At 42.2% G+C, this 25,925-nt stretch overlaps 5 protein-coding genes across 5 annotated transcripts; 2 read left to right on the top strand and 3 right to left on the bottom strand.

Moving 5' to 3' along the window:
• Positions 1-93: 93 nt before the first annotated feature.
• On the bottom strand, positions 94-1,017 carry LOC115053163 (odorant receptor 131-2-like). Its single transcript, XM_029517729.1, has one exon. It carries the CDS (start codon positions 1,015-1,017, stop codon positions 94-96), a length of 924 nt encoding a protein of 307 aa, XP_029373589.1.
• A 3,154-nt stretch (positions 1,018-4,171) lies between these two features.
• On the top strand, positions 4,172-5,050 carry LOC115053161 (odorant receptor 131-2-like). The gene has a single exon (XM_029517727.1). It carries the CDS (start codon positions 4,172-4,174, stop codon positions 5,048-5,050), a length of 879 nt encoding a protein of 292 aa, XP_029373587.1.
• A 6,259-nt stretch (positions 5,051-11,309) lies between these two features.
• LOC115053158 (odorant receptor 131-2-like) lies at positions 11,310-12,227 on the bottom strand. The gene has a single exon (XM_029517725.1). The coding sequence runs from the start codon at positions 12,225-12,227 to the stop codon at positions 11,310-11,312; it is 918 nt and encodes a 305-aa protein (XP_029373585.1).
• A 2,035-nt stretch (positions 12,228-14,262) lies between these two features.
• On the top strand, positions 14,263-15,129 carry LOC115053156 (odorant receptor 131-2-like). The gene has a single exon (XM_029517723.1). It carries the CDS (start codon positions 14,263-14,265, stop codon positions 15,127-15,129), a length of 867 nt encoding a protein of 288 aa, XP_029373583.1.
• A 6,634-nt stretch (positions 15,130-21,763) lies between these two features.
• On the bottom strand, positions 21,764-22,687 carry LOC115053153 (odorant receptor 131-2-like). The gene has a single exon (XM_029517719.1). The coding sequence runs from the start codon at positions 22,685-22,687 to the stop codon at positions 21,764-21,766; it is 924 nt and encodes a 307-aa protein (XP_029373579.1).
• Between the last annotated feature and the right edge of the window lie 3,238 nt (positions 22,688-25,925).

The raw sequence follows: 25,925 nt of genomic DNA, 5'->3' as shown, positions 1-25,925 counted from the left end.
ATATCATTCATTGTTCCTTTCAAATAGTCACGCACACAATAAATATTGGATGTTCCTCACAGAGTGATTTAAAACTGATATTTGCAGAATTTCTCAGCTAGCGTTTCTTTTAAATGAACTAATGCAGACATAGTTTTTCATTGCTTGAGAAAAAGCTTCATTTCTGAGGCCATATATGAGAGGATTCAGACATCTTGGTGCTAGATAAAACGTTACATAATTAAAGTATCTGACTTGAACAAATAATCTGAAATCAATATGAAACATCCAGCTCTCTACAAATGGACATAACAGCTGGATGAGACAGAGCAGCAGCTGGAAACCATGAAGAGCCACTGTCTTAAGTCCTTTGTTTGATGACTGCTTATCCTCTCCTGATGCAGTTTTGGCCACTTTCATTATTTTAACATAGGAGAAAACTATGATGATGCACATGATCAGGAAGAAGAGCAGTTGAATAGCTGACCTGACATGATCATGCCACAAATAAAGACTGAACATTTCTAATGAACATATCTTAGATTTCTTATAGAGAGTGAGAGATGCTGACACAAAAAACATTGAGAGAATAACAATACAGGGCAAAGAGCTGATGCCATGAATGATGAGGATACAGTGCACAGTGCTGCGTGTGGAGCAGATCTCTCCGTGACGCAGCGGCATACAAACAGCCACATAACGCTCCAGAGTCATTGCTGTCAGAGTCACTGGTGTGACTACAATATACATAAAAATCAAAATAGAGATAATGACACACAACCAAATTTGCATGGTAAAACGAAAATAGCTGAAGATGAGCAGCACATCAGAAATGAATAACACAAAACTATCTGCCACCAATGCAACAGCAAATAAGATGTAACGTGCAGTTGTGTAGAAATGCTCTTTTTGAAAAAAGATTATGATGAGCAACAAGTTGATGCAGAGAAAAATTATTACCAGGACCTGAACAATCAAGACCTGCTCATTAATCTGTCGCTGCAGAAATTCACCAGCCAGTGAAGTGTTATCTGCCATGGCATGCTGTTATATGCTACAAGAGTCCACAGTCCCTGATATTACTGATCACACAAAGCAGCTACAATTCTGTGAGGGATAATTACAATGATATCATTCATTGTTCAAATATTCACACACACAATACATATACGGAAAATGAAGCCCAAGTTCCTCATGAAGTGATTTACAGCTGTTATCTGCAGTAAGGTTCAATGAAATTAAAGTTTCAGTAAATGAATGCACTGGAAACGTTTTCAACTAGCACTTTGTGTAAATGAACTAATGCAGACGTGGTTTTTCATTGCTTGAGAAAAAACTTCATCAACAGTAGCGCATCTAAACACAACATCAAGTCAAACTCACTCCACACTGCACTGTCGTCATCAGCATTTATTGTTGCGCCCTGTCTCTGGCCACGTGTTGTTTGTGACTCACTCATATTATCTGGTCACAACATCAGGGATCTCTGCTTGATAATGGGGAGGGTCCAAGCCCCTCTACAAGCAGATTAATGACTACATCCAAGACCTGCCTCCCAAAGCATCTAGCAGTGCAGTCACAGGTACCACAACTGTGGCCATAGCAACTGAGCAGGCCATGAAAAGGCTTCAACTCCTTCTTCATCTCTACGACAGGATATTCTTCTATGGCCTGTAGTTTTCCATCAACTGGACACCACCACTCGTAAACAGCTCCACTGCACATAACTGATGTAACGTGTTTTTGTGTAGAAACACTCTTTTTGAAAAAGGTTCATGATGAGCAACAAGTTGGCACAGTGAAAAATCACCAGGTCTTGTTAACACAATATCTCATTAATACTTTGAGGTAATCTCTTTAAATTGAACAAAAACATAGATTATTACTCAAAAATTAAGTGATTTTTATTTGAACTGATTATACTCTCGCAGTCACAGGTCAGGGTCACCGTTAACTCACAAAAACCTGGGATGAATAACAACCTAAACTCAGGAGGTCACGGCAGCGTTGTTTCCAACTGTTGTACGTGCAGTCTATAAAGTCATCATCATGCACGGCCCTGGTTTAGAGCTCAGCTGACAACTTTAGTCGCTGGAGTGGAGAAACAGGATTTGGGAAAACTAACAATCCAACTTCATATCACTTTAAAGGGTACTTAAAATTGGACAGTAATCAAATTGTGTAAAGAACACATTTTTACAGTTTACAGGACTTGTTGCAGTGACTGAAGCTCCCGTTTCTTAGAAAATACAAAGATGGCAGATCATTTTTTCTTCACCATAACCTTTTTTTACGAAAGAGTGCTTCTACACAACTACATGCTATATTTAATTTGCTCTTACATTCATATCAGATAGTTTCTTACTATTCATGTCTGATATTCTTGTCATCTTTACCCAGTTTTATATTACAATTGAGGAGCCAATCCAAACTCACACTGGGTGAGGGCGGAGTACACCCTGGACAGGTCACCAGTCCATCGCAGGGCATAACATAGATATACCATATTTTGCAGACCATAAGGTGCACCGCATCATAAGGCTCAATATCAATGAAGGAGTCTAACTTCAGACATAAGGCGCATGATAAAACTTATATAAAGCAAAGCACAGTATGTACCGGTATTACAAAAAGTGGCGGAGGTAAGCGTACTGCATACTGTTCTCTGATTGGTTTATCGTTGCCAGCTGTAGCAAACAGCTGAAGTTAGTGTGACGTTGGAACAACGTTGTAAAACATTTGATTACAATTAGATTATCATCTGGATTTGAAAATTGGGTTTACGTTAAAAACCAAACGTTGGCTTGACATTTAAGGGTACATTGACTAAATGTTGGATGGTGGTTGGTTGCCAGTGTAGCAGCTGCAAGATGGTTGCTTACAGGCCAAACCAGTCACATCAGGGTTGAGGGTTCCTATCGGGTTTATTCTCTATAAGAGCAGCACAGGGGCAGTCAGGTTACACACACAGCAGCGTTTCTCTCTCCCTCTCTCCTGTGGTGAGTCACTCAATGTGCAAGTGAGCAAAGTCAGATTTAACTAAAGTTACGGCCGCTTTAGCGGACAAAATACACAGGCAAAATTCACTACTACACACATAAAGGACTACTGTTTCATTGAATTCAGTTTCAATCAAATAAATTACTTTTATGATGCTAGCTTAGAAGCTAAACACGGAGCGTCACAACACACGTCATACCAGTTCAGTTGTTACCGTAGTTTTGCCGGGACTTTGGACTGACGTCACAAATGCATCACTTGTGTCCCACTAACATAATTTAATTTAATCCAACCAAGGACCAATGTTAACACGACGTCCCTGTGCCAGCTGGGAATGCTCCGACAATCCATCAAGCGGAACGGCTTTGTCGCTCACCAAAGTCACACTAAAACATTTTGACAGATTTTTGAGCGCAGTGTGCCGCATAAAATTGGTTCAAGGTCAGTAAGCACAGCAAGATTTCATACATAAGGTGCACTGCTGATTTTTGAGAAAATTGAAGGATTTAAGTGCGTCTTATAGTGCGAAAAATACAGTATGTATACGTTTGTCGCTTGTTCTTTCAGCGTTTCCCTATTTGGGGTCGCCACAAAAAGTCAGCTCAGTGTCTTTCATGACTGATGGCCTCAGTTTTTACATTGGCTGCCATTCCTGTCACACCCTCTCCATTACTACAGCACAAGCATTCCACTGGTTCACCCTGCAACTGGGGTTTGGCCTCTGCATGCAAAACATGCAGCTGCCTTCCCATTAATAACAATAATAATAATTTTATTTACATTTTAAATAAAGTTCAAGGAAAATCGGCTCACTTTAAAGTTTGCAGTAAATTGTCCCTCAAACTGTAAACAGCCAATCAAAGACACGCAGGATCTCAGAGACGATGACAATACTGGTGGGTGAACTTTCATTTGAAGTTATTTTTGGATGCTCTAGACTTTAAAGCCTCGTGCACAGCCCTCTCTCAGAAGGATGGACACACATCAGAAGACAACAGCTCTGCCTGAGACTGCATGTAGGATTTGATAAACTGATGAAATGTAACTTTTTTAATTTTTTACAAGGAAACGATTGAAGGAATACTGACTCTTAAAGGACATTTTGTTGTGGCTAAAACTCTACGTTTGCTTAGAAAACACTCTTATGGCTGATAACAATTCACTGGTTGGTAATGAACCCATGCATGTATCGATGAAGGATAATATGATTACTGTCCAGTTCCTGGTTATATTATTTCTGTTCATCAACTTGTTGCTCATCATAACCTTTTTTCAAAAAGAGTGTTTCTACACAGCAACACGCTACATCTTATTTGCTGTTACATTACTATCTGATAGTTTGGTGTTATTCCTTTCTGATGTCCTTGCTATTTTGAACCAGTTTAATATCCTCATTCATGTTTGGTTGTGTATAATTTTCTGTGTTGTGGTAATTATGTATACTACACTCACACCAGTGACTCTGACAGCAATGACTCTGGAGCGTTATGTGGCTGTTTGTATGCCGCTGCGTCATGGAGAGCTCTGCTCCACACGTAATACTATTAACTGTATCCTCATCATTCATGCTCTCAGCTCTGTGCCCTCTATTTTTATTTTCTCCTCCTTCTTTGGATCTGCATCCCTAAAACTTTACACCCAATATCAGTTATGTTCTATGCAGATATTTATAATTTACTTATGGCAGCAACATCTGAGGTCAGCTATATATCAATTACAGTTTTTGATCATGTGCATCATAATTGTTTTTTGCTATGTTAAAATAATGAAAGTGGCCAAAGCTGCATCAGGAGAGGATAAGCAGTCATCAAGGAAAGGGCTCAGGACAGTGGCTCTTCATGGTTTCCAGCTGCTGCTCTGTCTCATCCAGCTGTGGTGTCCCTTCATTGAATCTGCATTGTTTCATATTGATTTTGTTGTATTTCATTATGTCAGATACTTCAACTATATAGTATTTTATCTTGTGCCAAAATGTCTGAGCCCTCTCATTTATGGCCTCAGAGATGAGATTTTCTTTCATGCACTGAAAAGTTATCTCTCCTTTGGGTTGTATAAAGGAAATCTGAATTGATAAATCAAAGTCAGTGTGTGTCCGAGTCAGAGCATGTCGATCTGATCTTAATGAGCTGGTCCTCAAAAACAATGAGCCAGTGGGCCTCTAGGTTTTCTTTAACAAAACCACAGTATCAGTCAAAATGGATGAGTACCTGCATTTTAACATTTATCTTACTTTGGGCCTCTCTTCTTTGATGTGACAGACTTCTTGTGCATCACAAAATGAATGACTTATTGTGATGATGTTCATGATATATGTTCTTAAAATGAAAGAATGAAATAATGAGAGAGAGAATTCCACTGAAAGTCACTGACTAGTTGGTTCAGGGATGTCTTATGTTGTTAGCCAACAAAACAGTGACTCAGTAATACTTGTTTGGGTTCCTACTGTCGACATTTGATCTCAGGACAGCATCCAAAAAATAAATCTGGAAAAACACTTTTGGTGAAAACTGGTGAAAATGTTTTAGCGCAAAATTTGTGTTCTAGTTTGTTTCTGATTCAGGGAATTTTTGTCCCTGGTTTCCCTTACTGCTCACATATTTTCTTGACTAATCAATCTTCAATAAATGCTTTCATTAAAATCATCTGTGCCTCTTCATACACATTCTTCCATCAGCTCACAAGATTCCATCATGTTATTTACACAAAAGAAAACATACCTATTAACATATGAACTAAGAGAAAAAACTATCCAAACAAACAAACAACAAAAACATGAGGATCAGTGTGGCCAGCCAGTGATGGAGAGAGTGAGAGAGACAAGAGATCAGGGACTCTCGGGATGAACGTGCTAACTTTGTTAGCTTTCTGTTTCTATAATCAGTCATAAAAACCCTAAAAACAATTGTTGATCATCCAATTCGTTTCTTACCTCTTGGTTACCTTGTTAGGCTTCCTTGTCCATGAAAATATTGGTTTTAAAGGTCTTTCTTTTTACATAAATCTCATTTTCAATATAAAGAAATGTCAAATGAACCTCAAGAGAATCATATAAATAAATAAAGTGCTGATATGTTACCTGGCTATTACTAAGGAGTATTAGAATACAGCTCTTAAATGTTCAAAAAAAACTTTATGTTTGAAATATTATTATCATAGGTTGAGCCAGAAACTTGGTTGAAACAAGTATCCAGTACAGATATGGCAATTTTGACGAATACGAGTACCATATGAGTAATACGAGTCAATATCCTGCTCGGGCTGAAGGAAAATCCTCCTCAGGGCGTCCTGTGATAGGACAGAGCGCAACGCGTCATTCTCCAAAATCCACGTCCACCGGAGGGGAAGACAATTGGTACAATTTAAATTACACTGTTCAGTAGTTTGCTTAAAACAATGAAACACAATGAAAATCTCACATATGTAGGTATCTCTCATTGACCCTTCTGTTTGCCTTCATTTTAATGGAGAAATGATCCCACTGAATGGCCGGAGATGACATATAATCAATATTTACTATGGTCGTGAACGATAAAGAAAATAAGACCGGATATTTGGTTTGACACGTGAGAGATACGGTTGCGTTGGTAGCAGCCTCCTGAATCGATACGAATCAGCCATGAATCCATAGATGAATCGATTGTAAAGTCATTGCAATGGGATCTAAAAATTGACGTGATTTAGTTGTTCTTTTTGAATTTTATTTTTGCCAGTGCTATACAGCAACAATGCTTGGGGATATGTGGTCTTCTACATATTTGAAAATACTGTAAGAATGTTACTTGTATAGAATTGGCTCCTTTATTTTATAATATATGATTAATGTCTACATCTACATCAACCGATGTTAACAGTAGAATCGAATCTTATCTACTCGTTCTGTTTTGAAAATATTGTGGCAGGAGGAGGAAAAACCAGGAGAGCTTTAACTTATTTAATCCTCCACCAACTGAAACAGGAACAACTTTACTCTTGAGCCCCTGGTGTCCATGACACAGCCCCCTACCTCAAATACCCAGAGGGGACTCCTGAGTGTGCTGGTTTAAGGCTATCAAGTGTAACACGCTCCCTACGCCCACCCATGATCAGCACAAAACTCTTAGAATCCGTCTCAAGAACCCGAAAAGGGCCATCTTATGGGGGTTGAAGGGGCAAGCGGTGAGCATCGTGTCTTACTAAAACAAACCGAGCCGACATGAGCTCTGCAGGCACAAACGACTGCGGAAAACAGTGGTGAATGAGGCCAAGTACACGAGTGCTGTCTGACTAAAATAGGATAAATGGCTGGACGAGGCCGAGGAACGGAGCCCCCAGGTGAAAATTCCCCAGGGATGAGGAGTGGCTGGCCAAGAACCAGCTCAGCAGGCGAAGCATCAAGGTCCTCCTTGGGTGCCGAATGCAATCTGAGCATAACCCAAGGTAAACGGTCCACCCAGTTACCATCTGAGAGCGAAGCACGCAGCGCTGCCTCCAGCAACCAGTGATATCACTCACACAAACCATTGGCCTGAGGGTGGCATGCGGTAGTGCGGTGCACTTGCACACCAAATGATTGCGCAAGTGCTGACCACAGCTCTGACACGAACTGGGGGCCTGGGTCTGAGGTGCTTTTGGGTCCTAATCACCCCAGTGTCAGTAAAAATGTGGCCAGACATGGACCCAGCAGACACCTCCTCTCCAACCTCTCGCCTAGCTTGAGTAGAGGACATGCTCCAGCAGCACAAGGCACAGCTTCAGGGCTGGAGCAGGCGCTAACCTTGCTAGCTGTCCAGGTTCAACAGATGGATACCGTCATGACTCAACAAGCTGCAGCCGCTGCAGCCCCGACCCCTCTGACATGACTCTGACTCCGGCTCCTGTGCTACTGCCGGGCATCACCTGATTGATGAGGAACTCGCCTATCAGCAGCATCAATCAGGTTCCCCCGTCTCATCCAGTGCCAGGCAGTACACCTCCTGGGGACTGTCACCCATCAGACCAAAGCTATTCCCATGCTCCTGTCCGGCAACCACCAAGAGACAGTCTGTTTCCTCAGCTTTCGAGTTACTGCAGGGGGCCAACATCTACACCAAGCTGGATCTCCACAATGCCTATCATTTGGTCCAGATTTGCAAGGGAGACGAACTTCCTGTTTGTCAAGGCAGAAAAGCACGAGTTCCATGTCCCCTCTGTTTCTTTCCTGGGATATTTAATTTTCCTGAACTGCATGGAGATGGACCCCGCCAAGGTCTCTGCTGTCGTCTCCTGGCTCGTCCCTGAATCCTGTAAACAGTTGCAACGCTTTCTGGGGTTCGCCAATTTTTACCAAACATTCATCCGGGGATACAACATTGTGGCTGCACTGCTCACCACCCTCACCTCCTCCAAGGTAACCTTTCGGTGGTCTCAAGCTTCACAGGAAGCGCTTCAACATATGATGGGACGGTTCAGCTCAGCCCCCATTCTCCTGGTTCCCGACCCCGAGAGACAGTTCGTTGTGGAGGTGGATGCTTTGGATGTAGGGGTGGGTGCCGTCCTTTCCCAACGCTCTGCTGAGGACCAGAAGCTTCACCCGTGCTTTCTTCTCCAGGCGTGTGTCCCCAGCAGAGAGGAATTACGAGATCAGGAACCAAGAACTGTCGGCTGTGAAACTGGTGCTGGAAGAATGGTGCCACTGGCTGGAGGTGACCAAGTCCCCTTTCCTTGTTTGGACAGATCATAAAAACGTGGAATAAATTCGCTCAGCAAAGAGACTTAACTCTCGACAGGCCAGGTGGGCTGTCTTTCCACCAGGTTTAACTTTTCACTCTCGTACCGTCCAGGCTGCCATAATGTCAAGCCCGACGCTCTGTCATGCCAGTTCCTGGTCGAGGAAGAGAACACTGGGGGAATGGACACCATCCTTCCCAGTTCCTGCCTGATGGCCTCACTCACCTGGCAAATGGAGGAACGGTTCGCCCTGCAGGACCAGCCGGGACCCAGTTCCAGTCCCCAGCATCAGCTGTTTGGCCTTCAGGAACTGAGGTCAGAGGTTCTGCAATGGGCCCACAACTCCAAGCTCACCTGCCATCCTGGGATCCAACGCACTATTGAGTTTCTGCAAAGACGATTCTGGTGACCCACTCTGTAGGACAACACCAGAGACGTCGTCAATGCCTGCCTGGTCTGTAACCAGCACAAGGTCCCCCGCCGGGCTCCTGCAGGCCACCTACAACCTCTGCCTGTCCCGCATCGAAAATGGTCTCACATCTCATTGGACTTTGTCACCGGGCTACAACGGTCTGGAGATCACACCACCATCCTGACTGTGGTAGACCGATTCAGCAAGATTTCTCACTTCATTCCCCTCCCCAAACTCCTGTCAGCTAAAGACTGCTGAACTGGTCCTTCAACACGTGTTCTGACTACATGGCCTTCCTACTGACAGGGTGTCGGAACGAGGGCCCCAGTTCACCTCACTGTTCTGGAGGGAGTTCTGTCGCCTCGTTGGAGCATCCGCCAGTCCGTCTTCTGGGTTTCATTGTTTCCATTATTTCCGACCCAGGAAAAAGAGACTTTCTGTCTATTCGTGGAGGCATTCATCTGCCGCTGCCACAAAAACTGGACCCAGGCCAGGTCCTCACTCCTTTAGGCAGCAGAACGGTATTCAACAGCTGCCAATCGCTGTCGCTCCCAGACCCCCCTCCTTACCAGGTGGGACAAAAGGTTTCTGTGCTGTTATGGGCTCTAAATCCTGACTAACTCTTCAAGCGAGCCGTTCCTATGCAGATGGTCATGTAATTGGTTTGCTATTAGTGCTGAGTAATATGAACTTCTAGCACTGTGGAGAGCTTATTTATATGTTTTTAAGCTTTCTTTTCAGGCTCTGTGAAACTCTTCCGAGTTACTGGAACGCCAAATTCTTTCTAATTTCCATGATGTCTGCTTTAAGGTAGGAATGTGAGAATTGTACCAGGGAGCCAGCCTCCTCTGTTTACAGACTGTACACTGTGTACAGAACTATCTGCCACCAATGTAACAGCAAATAAGTCAGCATCACTGTTTTTGAAAAAAGATTCTGATGAGCAACAAGTTGATGCAGAGAAAAATTATTACCAGGACCTGAACAATCAAGACCTGCTCATTAATCTGTCGCTGCAGAAATTCACCAGCCAGTGAAGTGTTATCTGTCATGGCTCTTATGAGCTAAACCAAGTTTTCTGGGTGCTGTCAAAAGTCAAATCAAGTGCCATTCTTTTTACCAAATGATAATAGTTAAGCTCACTGTCCAACTTCTCTGAATCCAGCAGTTCAAACCCTTCAGGTTCTTATAAATACCTTCTGCTGAGCGCTGTGCTGCCCTCTGAGAAAGAGCTGTGTCAAATGATTTTAAAGAGTAGTCCATCCCAACACACCATTAAGTCTAACTCACCCCCCACTGCACTGTCGTCATCAGCACTGACTGCTGCTCCCTCTCACTGGCAAGGTGTTGTTTGTGACTCGATCATACTCTGGCTGTTCAGGCCTGACCTTAAGCCTCGGCCTGGTAGCGTACAGTCTGCACCCCTCAGCCCGAGGCAGCTGTCCTATTCCTTCCTTGTCCACAATCTGCATCGCAGGCTGATTAGTCATTTAAGTAAGATTTCATTTTCCAAAAAGAACGCACAAAGCATCACCTGATCATCATGAACATTACAAACACCACCGAATTTTAATAAAACCGTCACAACAATGAATATAAAAATATAATCTAAATATAACAATCCTGGAGCTGATAGTAGATAAATCTAGGTTCTGATTTCTAGCTCAGCTTGGAATGAATTTTTCTTTGTTATTGACTTCATCAATGTGGTGCTAGAGGTGGTTTTGTCTTTTTCTTCTTTCATTTCTTTGGTCGTATAGACGGATGATGGGCTGCAGCTTAGTCAAAGATGTGGAGGGACATTCAGGGTTATGTGATGCTCCCTCACTCACTGCAGAGAGGGGTGAGTGCTGCAGGCAGGGTGGTCTCACTGGGTTAGGATTAGAGCTTCAACAGCATGCAAAGATATATATGAGTTTTGCAAAACACAAAAAACATAACATTTCTAAATAACAAATGAACTCTAATGAAACGGAGGATACCTTTGAGACAAAGCAATCTTTACTGAAACACAGTCTCTCTTTTCAGAAGTCAGTCCTTCCTAATTGTTGCCAGATTAAAATGCTACAAGAGACCACAGTCCCTGATATTACTGATCACACAAAGGAACTCCACTATTCTGCGAGGGACAGTTACAGTGATATCATTCATTGTTCCTTTCAAATAGTCACGCACACAATAAATATTGGATGTTCCTCACAGAGTGATTTAAAACTGATATTTGCAGAATTTCTCAGCTAGCGTTTCTTTTAAATGAACTAATGCAGACATAGTTTTTCATTGCTTGAGAAAAAGCTTCATTTCTGAGGCCATATATGAGAGGATTCAGACATCTTGGTGCTAGAAAAAACATTACATAATTAAAGTATCTGACTTCAACAAATAATCTGAAATCAATATGAAACATCCAGCTCTCTACAAATGGACATAACAGCTGGATGAGACAGAGCAGCAGCTGGAAACCATGAAGAGCCACTGTCTTAAGTCCTTTGTTTGATGACTGTTTATCCTCTCCTGATGCAGTTTTGGCCACTTTCATTATTTTAACATAGGAGAAAACTATGATGATGCACATGATCAGGAAGAAGAGCAGTTGAACAGCTGACCTGACATGATCATGCCACAAATAAAGACTGAACATTTCTAATGAACATATCTTAGATTGCTTATAGAGAGTGAGAGATGCTGACACAAAAAACATTGAGAGAATAACAATACAGGGCAAAGAGCTGATGCCATGAATGATGAGGATACAGTGCACAGTGCTGCGTGTGGAGCAGAGCTCTCCGTGACGCAGCGGCATACAAACAGCCACATAACGCTCCAGAGTCATTGCTGTCAGAGTCACTGGTGTGACTACGCTGTACATAAAAATCAAAATAGAGATAATGACACACAACCAAATTTGCATGGTAAAACGAAAATAGCTGAAGATGAGCAGCACATCAGAAATGAATAACACAAAACTATCTGCCACCAATGCAACAGCAAATAAGATGTAACGTGCAGTTGTGTAGAAATGCTCTTTTTGAAAAAAGATTATGATGAGCAACAAGTTGATGCAGAGAAAAATTATTACCAGGACCTGAATAACCAAGGCCTTAATCTGTCGCTGCAGAAATTCACCAGCCAGTGAAGTGTTATCTGCCATGGCATGCTGTTATATGCTACAAGAGTCCACAGTCCCTGATATTACTGATCACACAAAGCAGCTACAATTCTGTGAGGGATAATTACAATGATATCATTCATTGTTCAAATATTCACACACACAATACATATACGGAAAATGAAGCCCAAGTTCCTCATGAAGTGATTTACAGCTGTTATCTGCAGTAAGGTTCAATGAAATTAAAGTTTCAGTAAATGAATGCACTGGAAACGTTTTCAACTAGCACTTTGTGTAAATGAACTAATGCAGACGTGGTTTTTCATTGCTTGAGAAAAAACTTCATCAACAGTAGCGCATCTAAACACAACATCAAGTCAAACTCACTCCACACTGCACTGTCGTCATCAGCATTTATTGTTGCGCCCTGTCTCTGGCCACGTGTTGTTTGTGACTCACTTATATTATCTGGTCACAACATCAGGGATCTCTGCTTGATAATGGGGAGGGTCCAAGCCCCTCTACAAGCAGATTAATGACTACATCCAAGACCTGCCTCCCAAAGCATCTAGCACAATTACATGTTATATTTAATTTGCTCTTACATTCATATCAGATAGTTTCTTACTATTCATGTCTGATATTCTTGTCATCTTTACCCAGTTTTATATTGCAATTGAGGAGCCAATCCAAACTCACACTGGGTGAGGGCGGAGTACACCCTGGACAGGTCACCAGTCCATCGCAGGGCATAACATAGATATACCATATTTTGCAGACCATAAGGTGCACCGCATCATAAGGCTCAATATCAATGAAGGAGTCTAACTTCAGACATAAGGCGCATGATAAAACTTATATAAAGCAAAGCACAGTATGTACCGGTATTACAAAAAGTGGCGGAGGTAAGCGTACTGCATACTGTTCTCTGATTGGTTTATCGTTGCCAGCTGTAGCAAACAGCTGAAGTTAGTGTGACGTTGGAACAACGTTGTAAAACATTTGATTATAATTAGATTATTATCTGGATTTGAAAATTGGGTTTACGTTAAAAACCCAACGTTGGCCTGACGTCTAATGATCGGAAGGGTACTTTGACTAAATGTTGGATGGTGGTTGGTTGCCAGCACTATATTATTAGTTATCTAACATTGTCTGACTTTGTAACCCATATCCAACCAAGGACCAATGTTAACACGACGTCCCTGTGCCAGCTGGGAATCCTCCGACAATCCGCTTCATCGCTCACCAAAGTCACACTAAAACATTTTGACAGATTTTTTAGCGCAGTGTGCCGCATAAAATTTGTTCGAGGTCAGTAAGCACAGCAAGATTTCATACATAAGGTGCACTGCCGATTTTTGAGAAAATTGAAGGATTTAAGTCCGTCATATAGTGCGAAAAATACAGTATGTATACGTTTGTCGCTTGTTCTTTCAGCGTTTCCCTATTTGGGGTTGCCACAAAAAGTCAGCTCAGTGTCTTTCATGACTGATGGCCTCAGTTTTTACATTGGCTGCCATTCCTGTCACACCCTCTCCATTACTACAGCACAAGCATTCCACTGGTTCGCCCTGCAACTGGGGTTTGGCCTCTGCATGCAAAACATGCAGCTGCCTTCCCATTAATAACAATAATAATAATAATTTTATTTACATTTTAAATAAAGTTCAAGGAAAATCAGCTCACTTTAAAGTTTGCAGTAATTTGTCCATCAAACTGTAAACAGCCAATCAACACGCAGGATCTAAGAGACGATGACAATACTGGTGGGTGAACTTTCATTTGAAGTTATTTTTGGATGCTCTAGACTTTAAAGCCTCGTGCACAGCCCTCTCTCAGAAGGATGGACACACATCAGAAGACAACAGCTCTGCCTGAGACTGCATGTAGGATTTGATAAACTGATGAAATGTAACTTTTTACATTTTTTACAAGGAATCGATTGAAGGAATACTGACTCTTAAAGGACATTTTGTTGTGGCTAAAACTCTACGTTTGGTGAGAAAACACACTTATGGCTGATAACAATTCACTGGTTGGTAATGAACTCATGCATGTATCGATGAAGGATAATATGATTACTGTCCAGCTCCTGGTTATAATATTTCTGTTCATCAACTTGTTGCTCATCATAACCTTTTTTCAAAAAGAGTGTTTCTACACAACAACACGCTACATCTTATTTGCTGTTACATTACTATCTGATAGTTTGGTGTTATTCCTTTCTGATGTCCTTGCTATTTTGACCCAGTTTAATATCCCCATTCATGTTTGGTTGTGTGTCATTATCTGTGTTGTGATAATTGTGTATACTACTGTTACACCAGTGACTCTGACAGCAATGACTCTGGAGCGTTATGTGGCTGTTTGTATGCCGCTGCATCATGGAGAGCTCTGCTCCACACGTAATACTATTAACTGTATCCTCATCATTCATGCTCTCAGTTCTGTGCCCTCTATTTTTATTTTCTCCACTTTCTTTGGATCTGCATCCCTAAAATTTTACACCCAATATCAGTTATGTTCAGTGGAAATATTTATGATTACTTTATGGCAGCACCATCTGAAGGCAGCTATATATCAATTACAGTTTTTCATTATGTGCATCATACTTGTTTTTTGCTATGTTAAAATAATGAAAGTGGCCAAAGCTGCATCAGGAGAGGATAAGCAGTCATCAAGGAAAGGGCTCAGGACAGTGGCTCTTCATGGTTTCCAGCTGCTGCTCTGTCTCATCCAGCTGTGGTGTCCCTTCATTGAATCTGCATTGTTTCATATTGATTTTGTTGTATTTTATTATGTGAGATACTTCAACTATATAGTATTTTATCTTACACCAAGATGTCTGAGCCCTCTCATTTATGGCCTCAGAGATGAGATTTTCTTTCATGCACTGAAAAGTTATCTCTCCTTTGGGTTGTATAAAGGAAATCTGATTTGATAAATCAAAGTCAGTGTGTGTGTCCGAGTCAGAGCATGTCGATCTGATCTTAATGAGCTGGTCCTCAAAAACAATGAGCCAATGGGCTTCTAGGTTTTCTTTAACGAAACCACAGTATCAGTCAAAATGGATGAGTACCTGCATTTTAACATTTATCTTACTTTGGGCCTCTCTTCTTTGATGTGACAGACTTCTTGTGCATCACAGTCAGGTGAAAAAAATTCCTCTGAAGATATTGGCAAGCAGTTGTTGGAGTAAACAATGACTTCTTACAGCTATGGTGTGATATTTGGTGATCAAATGGTGCGAGGAAAAAAATGAATGACTTGTTGTGATGATGTTCATGATATATGTTGTCAAAATAAAGAATGAAATAATGAGAGAGAGAATTCCACTGAAAGTCACTGACTAGTTGGTTCAGGGATGTCTTATGTTGTTAGCCAACAAAACAGTGACTCAGTAATACTTGTTTGGGTTCCTACTGTCGACATTTGATCTCAGGACAGCATCCAAAAAATAAATCTGGAAAAACACTTTTGGTGAAAACTGGTGAAAATGTTTTCGCGCAAAATTTGTGTTCTAGTTTGTTTCTGATTCAGGGAATTTTTGTCCCTGGTTTCCCTTACTGCTCACATATTTTCTTGACTAATCAATCTTCAATAAATGCTTTCATTAAAATCATCTGTGCCTCTTCATACACATTCTTCCATCAGCTCACAAGATTCCATCATGTTATTTACACAAAAGAAAACATACCTATTAACATATGAACTAAGAGAAAAAACTATCCAAACAAACAAACAACAAAAACATGAGGATCAGTGTGGCCAGCCAGTGATGGAGAGAGTGAGAGAGACAAGAGATCAGGGACTGTCGGGATGAACGTGCTAACTTTGTTAGCTTTCTGTTTCTATAATCAGTCATAAAAACCCTAAAAACAATTGTTGATCATCCAATTCGTTTCTTACCTCTTGGTTACCTTGTTAGGCTTCCTTGTCCATGAAAATAAGTAAATAAATAAAGGGCTGATATGTTACCTGGCTATTACTAAGGAGTATTAGAATACAGCTCTTAAACGTTCAAAAAAACTTTATGTTTGAAATATTATTATCTTAGGTTGAATTTGGGGACAAGAAGCTCATTGTTTATCTGAGCTGCTCTGGCACAGGTGGCCTATAAAATGCTTAAGGGGAGAAGGGGGGAAGAAATTGGTTAAGGTTAGGATTGGGGCTAAAATAGTCGTGTGGGTTGAGGAGAGAAAGAGAGAGGGAGAGAGAGAAAAAAAAATTAATAACAATAATAGGGGAAAAAAGGTATATGATTAAAATGTTCATACCTTTCCGCAATTTAATATTTGAGCCAGATACTTGGTTGAAACAAGTATCCGGTACAGATATAGCAATTTTGACGAATACGAGTACCATATGAGTAATACGAGTCAATATCCTGCTCGGGCTGAAGGAAAATCCTCCTCAGGGCGTCCTGTGATAGGACAGAGCGCAACGCGTCATTCTCCAAAATCCACGTCCACCGGAGGGGAAAACAATTGGTACAATTTAAATTACACTGTTCAGTAGTTTGCTTAAAACAATGAAACACAATGAAAATCTCACATATGTAGGTATCTCTCATTGACCCTTCTGTTTGCCTTCATTTTAATGGAGAAATGATCCCACTGAATGGCCGGAGATGACATATAATCAATATTTACTATGGTCGTGAACGATAAAGAAAATAAGACCGGATATTTAGTTTGACACGTGAGAGATACGGTTGCGTTGGTAGCAGCCTCCTGAATCGATACGAATCAGCCATGAATCCATAGATGAATCGATTGTAGAGTCGTTGCAATGGGATCTAAAAATAAATATATTGACGTGATTTAGTTATTCTTTTTGAATTTTATTTTTGCCAGTGCTATACAGCAACAATGCTTGGGGATATGTGGTCTTCTACATATTTGAAAATACTGTAAGAATGTTACTTGTATAGAATTGGCTCCTTTATTTTATAATATATGATTAATGTCTACATCTACATCAACCGATGTTAACAGTAGAATCGAATCTTATCTACTCGTTCTGTATTGAAAATATTGTGGCAGGAGGAGTAAAAACCAGGAGAGCTTTAACTTATTTAGTCCTCCACCAACTGAAACAGGAACAACTTTACTCTTGAGCCCCTGGTGTCCATGACACAGCCCCCTACCTCAAATACCCAGAGGGGACTCCTGAGTGTGCTGGTTTAAGGCTATCAAGTGTAACACGCTCCCTTCGCCCACCCATATTCAGCACAAAACTCTTAGAATCCGTCTCAAGAACCCGAAAAGGGCCATCTTATGGGGGTTGAAGGGGCAAGCGGTGAGCATCGTGTCTTACTAAAACAAACCGAGCCGACATGAGCTCTGCAGGCACAAACGACTGCGGACAACAGTGGTGAATGAGGCCAAGTACACGAGTGCTGTCTGACTAAAATAGGATAAATGGCTGGACGAGGCCGAGGAACAGAGCCCCCAGGTGAAAATTCCCCAGGGATGAGGAGTGGCTGGCCAAGAACCAGCTCAGCAGGCGAAGCATCAAGGTCCTCCTTGGGTGCCAAATGCAATCTGAGCATAACCCAAGGTAAACGGTCCACCCAGTTACCATCTGAGAGCGAAGCACGCAGCGCTGCCTCCAGCAACCAGTGATATCACTCACACAAACCATTGGCCTGAGGGTGGCATGCGGTAGTGCGGTGCACTTGCACACCAAATGATTGCGCAAGTGCTGACCACAGCTCTGACACGAACTGGGGGCCTGGGTCTGAGGTGCTTTTGGGTCCTAATCACCCCAGTGTCAGTAAAAATGTGGCCAGACATGGACCCAGCAGACACCTCCTCTCCAACCTCTCGCCTAGCTCGAGTAGAGGACATGCTCCAGCAGCACAAGGCACAGCTTCAGGGCTGGAGCAGGCGCTAACCTTGCTAGCTGTCCAGGTTCAACAGATGGCTACCGTCATGACTCAACAAGCTGCAGCCGCTGCAGCCCCGACCCCTCTGACATGACTCTGACTCCGGCTCCTGTGCTACTGCCGGGCATCACCTGATTGATGAGGAACTCGCCTATCAGCAGCATCAATCAGGTTCCCACGTCTCATCCAGTGCCAGGCAGTACACCTCCTGGGGACTGTCACCCATCAGACCAAAGCTATTCCCATGCTCCTGTCCGGCAACCACCAAGAGACAGTCTGTTTCCTCAGCTTTCGAGTTACTGCAGGGGGCCAACATCTACACCAAGCTGGATCTCCACAATGCCTATCATTTGGTCCAGATTTGCAAGGGAGACGAACTTCCTGTTTGTCAAGGCAGAAAAGCACGAGTTCCATGTCCCCTCTGTTTCTTTCCTGGGATATTTAATTTTCCTGAACTGCATGGAGATGGACCCCGCCAAGGTCTCTGCTGTCGTCTCCTGGCCCGTCCCTGAATCCTGTAAACAGTTGCAACGCTTTCTGGGGTTCGCCAATTTTTACCAAACATTCATCCGGGGATACAACATTGTGGCTGCACTGCTCACCACCCTCACCTCCTCCAAGGTAACCTTTCGGTGGTCTCAAGCTTCACAGGAAGCGCTTCAACATATGATGGGACGGTTCAGCTCAGCCCCCATTCTCCTGGTTCCCGACCCCGAGAGACAGTTCGTTGTGGAGGTGGATGCTTTGGATGTAGGGGTGGGTGCCATCCTTTCCCAACGCTCTGCTGAGGACCAGAAGCTTCACCCGTGCTTTCTTCTCCAGGCGTGTGTCCCCAGCAGAGAGGAATTACGAGATCAGGAACCAAGAACTGTCGGCTGTGAAACTGGTGCTGGAAGAATGGTGCCACTGGCTGGAGGTGACCAAGTCCCCTTTCCTTGTTTGGACAGATCATAAAAACGTGGAATAAATTCGCTCAGCAAAGAGACTTAACTCTCGACAGGCCAGGTGGGCTGTCTTTCCACCAGGTTTAACTTTTCACTCTCGTACCGTCCAGGCTGCCATAATGTCAAGCCCGACGCTCTGTCATGCCAGTTCCTGGTCGAGGAAGAGAACACTGGGGGAATGGACACCATCCTTCCCAGTTCCTGCCTGATGGCCTCACTCACCTGGCAAATGGAGGAACGGTTCGCCCTGCAGGACCAGCCGGGACCCAGTTCCAGTCCCCAGCATCAGCTGTTCGGCCTTCAGGAACTGAGGTCAGAGGTTCTGCAATGGGCCCACAACTCCAAGCTCACCTGCCATCCTGGGATCCAACGCATTATTGAGTTTCTGCAAAGACGATTCTGGTGACCCACTCTGTAGGACAACACCAGAGACGTCGTCAATGCCTGCCTGGTCTGTAACCAGCACAAGGTCCCCCGCCGGGCTCCTGCAGGCCACCTACAACCTCTGCCTGTCCCGCATCGCCAATGGTCTCACGTTTCATTGGACTTTGTCACCGGGCTACAACGGTCTGGAGATCACACCACCATCCTGACTGTGGTAGACCGATTCAGCAAGATTTCTCACTTCATTCCCCTCCCCAAACTCCTGTCAGCTAAAGACTGCTGAACTGGTCCTTCAACACGTGTTCTGACTACATGGCCTTCCTACTGACAGGGTGTCGGAACGAGGGCCCCAGTTCACCTCACTGTTCTGGAGGGAGTTCTGTCGCCTCGTTGGAGCATCCGCCAGTCCGTCTTCTGGGTTTCATTGTTTCCATTATTTCCGACCCAGGAAAAAGAGACTTTCTGTCTATTCGTGGAGGCATTCATCTGCCGCTGCCACAAAAACTGGACCCAGGCCAGGTCCTCACTCCTTTAGGCAGCAGAACGGTATTCAACAGCTGCCAATCGCTGTCGCTCCCAGACCCCCCTCCTTACCAGGTGGGACAAAAGGTTTCTGTGCTGTTATGGGCTCTAAATCCTGACTAACTCTTCAAGCAAGCCGTTCCTATGCAGATAGTCATGTAATTGGTTTGCTACCGCTTTCTAAATGATTTTATAGATGAACAGAAGGTTCAATATGGGCCTGTAAACCTACAGTGCTGAAGAGAAACCTGTTTTTTTTTTTGTTTGTTTGTTTGTTTTCTTCTATTAGTGCTGAGTAATATGAACTTCTAGCACTGTGGAGAGCTTATTTATATGTTTTTAAGCTTTCTTTTCAGGCTCTGTGAAACTCTTCCGAGTTACTGGAACGCCAAATTCTTTCTAATTTCCATGATGTCTGCTTTAAGGTAGGAATGTGAGAATTATACCAGGGAGCCAGCCTCCTCTGTTTACAGACTGTACACTGTGTACAGAACTATCTGCCACCAATGTAACAGCAAATAAGTCAGCATCACTGTTTTTGAAAAAAGATTCTGATGAGCAACGAGTTGATGCAGAGAAAAATTATTACCAGGACCTGAACAATCAAGACCTGCTCATTAATCTGTCGCTGCAGAAATTCACCAGCCAGTGAAGTGTTATCTGTCATGGCTCTTATGAGCTAAACCAAGTTTTCTGGGTGCTGTCAAAAGTCAAATCAAGTGCCATTCTTTTTACCAAATGATAATAGTTAAGCTCACTGTCCAACTTCTCTGAATCCAGCAGTTCAAACCCTTCAGGTTCTTATAAATACCTTCTGCTGAGCGCTGTGCTGCCCTCTGAGAAAGAGCTGTGTCAAATGATTTTAAAGAGTAGTCCATCCCAACACACCATTAAGTCTAACTCACCCCCCACTGCACTGTCGTCATCAGCACTGACTGCTGCTCCCTCTCACTGGCAAGGTGTTGTTTGTGACTCGATCATACTCTGGCTGTTCAGGCCTGACCTTAAGCCTCGGCCTGGTAGCGTACAGTCTGCACCCCTCAGCCCGAGGCAGCTGTCCTATTCTTTCCTTGTCCACAATCTGCATCGCAGGCTGATTAGTCATTTAAGAGAGATTTAATTTTCCAAAAAGAACGAACAAAGCATCACCTGATCATCATGAACATTACAAACACCACCGAATTTTAATAAAACCGTCACAACAATGAATATAAAAATATAATCTAAATATAACAATCCTGGAGCTGATAGTAGATAAATCTAGGTTCTGATTTCTAGCTCAGCTTGGAATGAATTTTTCTTTGTTATTGACTTCATCACTGTGGTGCTAGAGGTGGTTTTGTCTTTTTCTTCTTTCATTTCTTTGGTCGTATAGACGGATGATGGGCTGCAGCTTAGTCAAAGATGTGGAGGGACATTCAGGGTTATGTGATGCTCCCTCACTCACTGCAGAGAGGGGTGAGTGCTGCAGGCAGGGTGGTCTCACTGGGTTAGGATTAGAGCTTCAACAGCATGCAAAGATATATATGAGTTTTGCAAAACACAAAAAACATAACATTTCTAAATAACAAATGAACTCTAATGAAACGGAGCATACCTTTGAGACAAAGCAATCTTTACTGAAACACAGTCTCTCTTTTCAGAAGTCAGTCCTTCCTAATTGTTGCCAGATTAAAATGCTACAAGAGACCACAGTCCCTGACATTACTGATCACACAAAGGAACTCCACTATTCTGCGAGGGACAGTTACAGTGATATCATTCATTGTTCCTTTCAAATAGTCACGCACACAATAAATATTGGATGTTCCTCACAGAGTGATTTAAAACTGAACTCAGTTAGCGTTTCTTTTAAATGAACTAATGCAGACATAGTTTTTCATTGCTTGAGAAAAAGCTTCATTTCTGAGGCCATATATGAGAGGATTCAGACATCTTGGTGCTAGAAAAAACATTACATAATTAAAGTATCTGACTTCAACAAATAATCTGAAATCAATATGAAACATCCAGCTCTCTACAAATGGACATAACAGCTGGATGAGACAGAGCAGCAGCTGGAAACCATGAAGAGCCACTGTCTTAAGTCCTTTGTTTGATGACTGTTTATCCTCTCCTGATGCAGTTTTGGCCACTTTCATTATTTTAACATAGGAGAAAACTATGATGATGCACATGATCAGGAAGAAGAGCAGTTGAACAGCTGACCTGACATGATCATGCCACAAATAAAGACTGAACATTTCTAATGAACATATCTTAGATTGCTTATAGAGAGTGAGAGGTGCTGACACAAAAAACATTGAGAGAATAACAACACAGGGCAAAGAGCTGATGCCATGAATGATGAGGATACAGTGCACAGTGCTGCGTGTGGAGCAGATCTCTCCGTGACGCAGCGGCATACAAACAGCCACATAACGCTCCAGAGTCATTGCTGTCAGAGTCACTGGTGTGACAACGCTGTACATAAAAATCAAAATAGAGATAATGACACACAACCAAATTTGCATGGTAAAACGAAAATAGCTGAAGATGAGCAGCACATCAGAAATGAATAACACAAAACTATCTGCCACCAATGCAACAGCAAATAAGATGTAACGTGCAGTTGTGTAGAAATGCTCTTTTTGAAAAAAGATTATGATGAGCAACAAGTTGACGCAGAGAAAAATTATTACCAGGACCTGAACAATCAAGACCTGCTCATTAATCTGTCGCTGCAGAAATTCACCAGCCAGTGAAGTGTTATCTGCCATGGCATGCTGTTATATGCTACAAGAGTCCACAGTCCCTGATATTACTGATCACACAAAGCAGCTACAATTCTGTGAGGGATAATTACAATGATATCATTCATTGTTCAAATATTCACACACACAATACATATACGGAAAATGAAGCCCAAGTTCCTCATGAAGTGATTTACAGCTGTTATCTGCAGTAAGGTTCAATGAAATTAAAGACGTGGTTTTTCATTGCTTGAGAAAAAACTTCATCAACAGTAGCGCATCTAAACACAACATCAAGTCAAACTCACTCCACACTGCACTGTCGTCATCAGCATTTATTGTTGCGCCCTGTCTCTGGCCACGTGTTGTTTGTGACTCACTCATATTATCTGGTCACAACATCAGGGATCTCTGCTTGATAATGGGGAGGGTCCAAGCCCCTCTACAAGCAGATTAATGACTACATCCAAGACCTGCCTCCCAAAGCATCTAGCAGTGCAGTCACAGGTACCACAACTGTGGCCATAGCAACTGAGCAGGCCATGAAAAGGCTTCAACTCCTTCTTCATCTCTACGACAGGATATTCTTCTATGGCCTGTAGTTTTCCATCAACTGGACACCACCACTCGTAAACAGCTCCACTGCACATAACTGACGTAACGTGTTTTTGTGTAGAAACACTCTTTTTGAAAAAGGTTCATGATGAGCAACAAGTTGGCACAGTGAAAAATCACCAGGTCTTGTTAACACAATATCTCATTAATACTTTGAGGTAATCTCTTTAAATTGAACAAAAACATAGATTATTACTCAAAAATTAAGTGATTTTTATTTGAACTGATTATACTCTCGCAGTCACAGGTCAGGGTCACCGTTAACTCACAAAAACCTGGGATGAATAACAACCTAAACTCAGGAGGTCACGGCAGCGTTGTTTCCAACTGTTGTACGTGCAGTCTATAAAGTCATCATCATGCACGGCCCTGGTTTAGAGCTCAGCTGACAACTTTAGTCGCTGGAGTGGAGAAACAGGATTTGGGAAAACTAACAATCCAACTTCATATCACTTTAAAGGGTACTTAAAATTGGACAGTAATCAAATTGTGTAAAGAACACATTTTTACAGTTTACAGGACTTGTTGCAGTGACTGAAGCTCCCGTTTCTTAGAAAATACAAAGATGGCAGATCATTTTTTCTTCACCATAACCTTTTTTTACCAAAGAGTGCTTCTACACAACTACATGCTATATTTAATTTGCTCTTACATTCATATCAGATAGTTTCTTACTATTCATGTCTGATATTCTTGTCATCTTTACCCAGTTTTATATTACAATTGAGGAGCCAATCCAAACTCACACTGGGTGAGGGCGGAGTACACCCTGGACAGGTCACCAGTCTATCTCGGTTCATAACATATATGTATGTATATGTTTGTCACTTGTTCTTTCAGCGTTTCCCTATTTGGGGTCGCCACAAAAAGTCAGCTCAGTGTCTTTCATGACTGATGGCCTCAGTTTTTACATTGGCTGCCATTCCTGTCACACCCTCTCCATTACTACAGCACAAGCATTCCACTGGTTCACCCTGCAACTGGGGTTTGGCCTCTGCATGCAAAACATGCAGCTGCCTTCCCATTAATAACAATAATAATAGTTTTATTTACATTTTAAATAAAATGAGCCGGAACATCGGCTCACTTTAAAGTTTGCAGTAATTTGTCCATCAAACTGTAAACAGCCAATCAACACGCAGGATCTCAGAGACGATGACAATACTGGTGGGTGAACTTTCATTTGAAGTTATTTTTGGATGCTCTAGACTTTAAAGCCTCGTGCACAGCCCTCTCTCAGAAGGATGGACACACATCAGAAGACAACAGCTCTGCCTGAGACTGCATGTAGGATTTGATAAACTGATTGAAACTACAAGGAAACACTTGAAGGAATACTGACTCTTAAAGGACATTTTGTTGTGGCTAAAACTCTACGTTTGCTTAGAAAACACACTTATGGCTGATAACAATTCACTGGTTGGTAATGAACTCATGCATGTATCGATGAAGGATAATATGATTACTGTCCAGCTCCTGGTTATAATATTTCTGTTCATCAACTTGTTGCTCATCATAACCTTTTTTCAAAAAGAGTGTTTCTACACAACAACACGCTACATCTTATTTGCTGTTACATTACTATCTGATAGTTTGGTGTTATTCCTTTCTGATGTCCTTGCTATTTTGACCCAGTTTAATATCCCCATTCATGTTTGGTTGTGTGTCATTATCTGTGTTGTGGTAATTGTGTATACTACAGTCACACCAGTCACTCTGACAGCAATGACTCTGGAGCGTTATGTGGCTGTTTGTATGCCGTTGCATCATGGAGAGCTCTGCTCCACACGTAATACTATTAACTGTATCCTCATCATTCATGCTCTCAGCTCTGTGCCCTCTATTTTTATTTTCTCCACCTTCTTTGGATCTGCATCCCTAAAATTTTACACCCAATATCAGTTATGTTCTATGCAGATATTTATGATTTACTTATGGCAGCGCCATCTGAGGTCAGCTATATATCAATTACAGTTTTTGGTCATGTGCATCATACTTGTTTTTTGCTATGTTAAAATAATGAAAGTGGCCAAAGCTGCATCAGGAGAGGATAAGCAGTCATCAAGGAAAGGGCTCAGGACAGTGGCTCTTCATGGTTTCCAGCTGCTGCTCTGTGTCATCCAGCTGTGGTGTCCCTTCATTGAATCTGCATTGTTTCATATTGATTTTGTTGTATTTTATTATGTCAGATACTTCAACTATATAGTATTTTATCTTACACCAAGATGTCTGAGCCCTCTCATTTATGGCCTCAGAGATGAGATTTTCTTTCATGCACTGAAAAGTTCTCTCTCCTTTGGGCTGTATAAAGGAAATCTGATTTGATAAATCAAAGTCAGTGTGTGTGTCCGAGTCAGAGCATGTCGATCTGATCTTAATGAGCTGGTCCTCAAAAACAATGAGCCAGTGGGCCTCTAGGTTTTCTTTAACAAAACCACAGTATCAGTCAAAATGGATGAGTACCTGTATTTTAACATTTATCTTACTTTGGGCCTCTCTTCTTTGATGTGACAGACTTCTTGTGCATCACAGTCAGGTGAAAAAAATTCCTCTGAAGATATTGGCAAGCAGTTGGTGGAGTAAACAATGACTTCTTACAGCTATGGTGTGATATTTGGTGATCAAATGGTGCGAGGGAAAAAAATGAATG

This window comes from Echeneis naucrates, chromosome 13 (genome assembly GCF_900963305.1).
Source record: "Echeneis naucrates chromosome 13, fEcheNa1.1, whole genome shotgun sequence".
NCBI classification, from domain to species: domain Eukaryota; kingdom Metazoa; phylum Chordata; class Actinopteri; order Carangiformes; family Echeneidae; genus Echeneis; species Echeneis naucrates.
The sequence above is the reverse complement of the archived record's forward strand: the minus strand, read 5'-3'. Positions and strand labels throughout refer to the sequence as shown.